The following is a 5914-nucleotide window of genomic DNA, read 5'->3' as shown; positions in this document are numbered from 1 at the left end:
TTAAGGCGACTTTTCTGAACTTTTCTTTTTCTTTTTGGAAGGCTGGATTTTAGAAGTGAGCAGGAAAAAGGCAGCGCAATAGGAGCGAGCCTTTCATAATATCCTTAGAACTTTTTTATTGGCTTTAGAAAAAGTAAAATATCTTTTGGTCCTAGGTGTTTTTGTGGAAGCTGCATTTTACCAGATCTACAAACATTCAACGTGCTTTTCTGCTCTTCGAGCCCTTTCACTCATAAATGAGGCCCCATAGGTAGTTTGGGTCGTTCTTGTAACTCTAAAGCTTAAACCAATGCATTCAGAGCTGACTCTACGCCTACATCACACTTTTTCCACTAATTCGACGGTAAACATCCGCCGCTACGTATGTGGGGCTCCTTTGTCGCATCCTGGTGTTAGCCGACACACGTCGCTTGTGACGCTTTTTGTGACTTCACCGAGCGCGACGACCCCTTTGCAGTGTTCCATCCGCTTACCGTAGTCAGAAGTTTCGCCCCGGAAACGACGTCAAGGAGGCGAGGACGGCCGGAATGCGTCGCCACGCGGGGGCTCCTGTCGCTCCGCCCTCACGGCCGCCATCCAGCGCCTATAAAAGAGGCGCGAGGTGGAGCACACTTCACTACAGAGCACAACACAGCCCAAGCTCCACAACGAAGCACCTGTACCGACATGTATTCGCTGCTGACCTTTCTAGCTTTTGCCTACGGTATGTGGGTCGCGGTATCGCCGTACCACAGGCCATCATTCACCCTCATATTTGGGAATTTTTCAGTGGTTTCCTCATCACCATGTGAGCCCGGATGGCGATATTTCCCTGTGACACACTCGTGCTACAAGCTAATCGACGACGAACTACCTTGGACTGTGGCAGAGTTCAAATGTCTCTTCCAAGGCGCTCATCACGTGTCAGTTAGCAGTGCCGCAGAGAATCAGTTCGTTCATGGTAGGTGACATACTTATGCGATAGACTCTTAACAAATATGAAACTCTCTTTGTCTGGAAAACTAAGTTGGATCTTTAAGAAGTGCTAAGTTGGGAGTAGTACATTTTCCGAGGTCTTTTTCCATGACTTTTCCATGTCTTCATTGAAAGCGGTTATGTGTTTTCGGAAAGACCTTGCTAAATTCTGCGCAGAAAAGGTGAAACACCTTTCCTTTAACCTCTCAATCACCACCAAAATTCATAAGAACTCGAAAAAATCGTGTGATTGCTCATTTCAACTGCACTTAACCGATGAATTGTGATGAATCTAAGGATATCGGATCTCACGAAGCGAACTTAGGTTTTCTTGGAGCCGAAAATAACACACATCAGCCTGTAAAACTTGCATTCACCAGCGATTAGTGCAGATCCAACTAAAACTGTTTCAAATCCTTTGCCGCTTTTGAATTCAACATTGTTTTCAAAACTACATGACGCAGTATTTTCTAGATTCCCTTTAAATGGTGTTATCCCCAAAGAAAGGAAACCATATCCGCTATTCATGACCGATTTTTGCACACTTCCGCATGACTAAACATCAATTTTCAGATCTCTGTAAGCTTTTATTGCAACCTCATTCAAGTAGAAACCAGAAAAAGTTGTGGAGATTTGTTCCAGATCATTGATCGCTCCAAATAAAAGCGATTAGTGACCATCGTTTAAGGTCCAAAACTCAGAGGAAAAGACGTTGGTTCTCAAATTTTTCAAGGAAACCGCGTTAAACATGCCTAAAATCCCCTTAAGCATAGGATTACAACAGCAAAAAGTGTTTTGCTTACTAGTTGACCATGGTGAAGAGCCAGAAATGAATGGAACTGGGTTTGATTCGATTTTCCACCTCACTTGCAAACGCAGAGCATTCACTTTCATGTAATGATCATTGTTATTGTTCTCCGAAGCTTAGCGCCACATGCTTCTCACTGACAATTTGCCTCATGCTTCCACTAGAATTAGGGTCATACCTCTTCTAAATTAACGCAGAAAATGAGCTCTAAATATCCCACCTAAATATGAGAGGGTCTAAGCTGTGTGTACAATGTATAATCACATTAACACAAATTTACGAACGAAAAAAAAAATCATTTCCGTCTTACACAACAGCTGTCCTACGAGAGGATAACTCGTCCAATCATCATCCAAAAATTTCAGAATTAGCACATCACGGCGAAATGTGGACTGGTGCCGCGTTCTTCGGCTCCTCGAATGTATATGTGAACTCGGACCAGACACCGTACGGTCGCTACTCGAACTGGAAAAACGGTGAGCGTAACGTGCTGCTTTTGTGGGTTTTTCTTGAGCGTACGATGGAATAGTGCGAATAGAGGGATGCGGAGTGAGAAGATCCTTAGATAAAATGACGATTGAGAAGGTTAGAAGAAAAGGAGTCGTTAGAATAGTTCCAGTCTTCGCCCGCTCTACTTTTTACCGAAGAAAAATCCACTTCACCCTCCTCAAGCGCAGACTTGGCGGTTCGCTACATTTACTTGCCCCGTCTTCATTACCGACAGCGGTATCTCTCACAGAAAAGTGACAAATTTTAAGTAATATTTGAATTAATGGATTTCTGTTCTTGATCAGCACAAATTAGAGTTCTCCGGGGCTTTTCCAGAAAACCAGTAGCTATATAAGGAGAATTTCGAGATTCAACCTCAGTACTTCGACATGATATTTTTGCTGACCCACTAACCTCAAATAACATTCTTCTCCCGTTTAATTCTCAGGTTTTGCGGTTTGTTCGCTGGCAAGAAAAAAATCCGTTTCCTGCGATCAATCCAACGCGATAATTTAATGATAATCAAAGAATGGCCTTTCGTATGAAGAGGCGGATATGGCGACAACGGCGCAACGATTTGACCGGAAGTCACTGAAAAACGGCACATCGCGGTCGCGCAATGACAAAACTCTTCTTCTTTTTCTTATGTTAGCGCGGTTCTGGCCGAGATGATGGAAAACGATCCATTGATCAGTTTACAAGGTCTTCGCCAATGAAACACTCTCCCGCTGATTTCGAATGAACGGAAATTGTTCCAGAGAGCAACAGTATACGTATGGGAAGGTTGCTGGCACCAGTGATCTTCAACCGTTTGGAGCTCTCCTTTCAAACATTTACAAATATATATATACAATAGTGCAGAGTAGAAAAGTAGAACAAAAGTGCAAATTTTTAATGTATTCCCACAAAGAAAACTCGTTTTAAGCAGACATATAGTACAAATGTCAAATACTGAGTGATTGTTATTTTAACCGGTGCAGCAGAGGACCGGTTTTTGAAAATTTAATTGCTTAATTTAAGAAGTACATAAATGTGTGCAGAAAAGGGCAGAGAATCACTTGTATGATCTCAATTATCCCTTCGGGTTCTTGTGACTATAGCATGCGGAAAAACAATAATTGGGTCCGAGGATTTTAGGAAAGTCAACTCACTTGACCCACCCAAACAGTTTAAGAATAGAAAAAATCTTGTTTTTCGCTTGGATTTTAAGATGAGAGGGAAGGAATTAATCACTTGAGCAGACTTCCTGACTATTTCTTTTATTAAAATACGTAGCAGGTATCGGAGAAACTGTTCAAAGCACTATGAAACTGAGAAATTTTCCAGATTGTTCTAGACTTTTCTATCAAAAGTGCTTTTAGCTGTATGATTATCCTCTATCTTCTTCCAGGAATCACACCACCAATGAATCGTGCTCGACGATGCATCAAGATCGATAAGGATGGTCAATGGTTCCAGTCGTGTTGCAAGAAGCGAAGTTTGGCCGTATGCGAAAAGGCGGCCTCGTACTCATGGGAGTCCACGAACGATCTCTCGGAGTTCCGTCGTGCGAAGTTCCGTCGATTCTAATCCACATATCCGTTCAGTATCGTCTGTTAAATCGCCTATAGCAACTTCGACGACCTCATAGCAGAGTCCACTTGCCCATCGTGACCACAATTCAGTGGTGTGGAGACGCTGCGTCTGCGCTGTCGACGAGTTACGAGCCGATCGCTTAACGGCGCTCGACTTCCGTCGACTGAAGTGCAGTGAGCGCTGACCCTCCACAAGCACTCTGTTCCAAGTCTTCTCTCTGCTAGGGAACACTCGACGTGTAGATGTGTAGAATCTCTTCAGTACATAACATATAGTGCTATTTATGTCCCCATGTGAGTATATCTGTCCCGGCCACCGCCCAATAGGATTCTCATCTGTGCAAGCCTTACCATTTTTCGGTGTCTATTCGTGAATGTCGATCAATTGGGTCACATCCGATCCTGGCTTTCTTCCTATATCCCAGGATAATGTGTTATGTGTTGCATCGGCGTTTCGTTTGCCTACAAATACGTGTATATCTTTTGTGAATATATAAATTTTCTTGAATATTCTCTTGTTGGATCTTTCCAGGGAAAAAATAAGGGAAATCAATCTGCAGAAAAATCCAAGCGGAAGCCATTGTCCAGCGTAGATCGGATGTGTAGCTGATTAAGTGTGGATAGAGTTTTATTCAGTTCGAGATGCGATAATCCAAGTTCTTCCTGGATAAGACTGCTATTGTAAATTATGCTTATGTATTGAGAAGTTTTATTTAAGATCAATTCATGAAAATCAAAATGTTCACGAAAAATCAGACAATTGAGGAAGCCTAAACCAAAGATACATTTAAAGTTTAACCTAACGATAGAAGTTTGTCCTTTCATCCAGTACTTCTCTGAAAATCCTCAGATTTCTAACGAGAACTCCATGAAAACTAAAAGCTAATCAACTACTTAAGCCGCTGTTAAGGAAATCGTATAAGACACAGCGCAAGTACTAAGCTGTTCTTTAGCGCAACCGTTTGGAACTTTAGAAGATGATGAACAGAACTGGTATGATATTCCACGACTGCGCTACCAATGTTGTGCTTCAGGCTTCCATGGAACAGACCTACAGTCTCTCAGGCACTAACGAGATCAAAAAGACCTTTCGCAGCTAAGTGCTGGGAAACAGAAAGAGCGGATAATAAAGAGAGAAGGAAATGTCGAGAGAATGGTTTGATGTGAACCGGCTAACAAATGCTAATGTAGAAGTGAACCGAGTTAGAAAGAAAGAGTGCACAAGCCGGAAGCGACAAAAGTGACAAGAAGTGGTGAACGAAAAATCTCAAATCGTCTTTGGGGGTCATCTAAGTGCATTACTGGAGTTTAACATCACTAACACTGCTAGCAGTGCAGTGCCGCGCACTGGATCAACGTCAATACACCACAAGTCGGACGTGGTGAGGGAATCCGCGGGAAAGGCTAGAGATGAGTTTGTAGAACGCGGGACCAGAGGTGGTTCCGCTTACTTCTCCCTAATCGCTCTAAAAACGACGTGGGAACCGCTTTAATCCCTACGAGAAACGTTAAAACGCACCTCTTTGCGGGCTATATACGTTCTGGGCTCCTCACTTGGTTTTACTTGAATAGGCAGTCGAGGAGAACTCACTGACTTTCGATCGCTATACAATTTTATGCGACGAGTGTACAAGTGTGGGGCGTTGTAACTGAAATCGTTGTGAAAAAAATGGTGTTTTTCACGTCGTTTTTCTTCAACGATTAAGGGGAGATGAGCGGGAGCACATCTGATCACGCAACCTACAACCTTATCTCCTGCTTCTTCCGGAAATTCCCTTACCACGTCAGATTCTTGGTATGCTGCCTTCAGAACAGCGGTAGGTTAAGGAAAAAAATGTTCATGAAACGGAGAAAGCACGTACGTTGCAGCTGAAGACACGTCGCGATCACTTACTCATTTAAAAATTAAGAGAACTCTACTGCACTTTTCTTCTACTACGTGTATAAACAAAGGATTCGATCCGGCTTCCAAATCAAAAAGTCATGTAGGGTTGACGGATATTGTAGCGTGGTGTAGCACCGTTTTTATTGGAACGGCTAGGGATCAATCCCCGACAGATGTGAGTGATTTTGCACTTAGTGGTAAGGA

At 42.9% G+C, this 5914-nt stretch overlaps 1 protein-coding gene across 1 annotated transcript; it reads left to right on the top strand.

The window, feature by feature from the left end:
* Positions 1 to 666: 666 nt before the first annotated feature.
* RB195_015666 (uncharacterized protein) lies at positions 667 to 3820 on the top strand (the record flags this gene model as incomplete). The annotated part of the gene is made up of 4 exons (XM_013453085.2): positions 667 to 703; positions 770 to 940; positions 2128 to 2238; positions 3642 to 3820. The coding sequence occupies 4 exons, from the start codon at positions 667 to 669 to the stop codon at positions 3818 to 3820; spliced, it is 498 nt and encodes a 165-aa protein (XP_013308539.2).
* Between the last annotated feature and the right edge of the window lie 2094 nt (positions 3821 to 5914).

This window comes from Necator americanus, chromosome V (genome assembly GCF_031761385.1).
Source record: "Necator americanus strain Aroian chromosome V, whole genome shotgun sequence".
Lineage (NCBI taxonomy): Eukaryota > Metazoa > Nematoda > Chromadorea > Rhabditida > Ancylostomatidae > Necator > Necator americanus.
The sequence above is the reverse complement of the archived record's forward strand: the minus strand, read 5'-3'. Positions and strand labels throughout refer to the sequence as shown.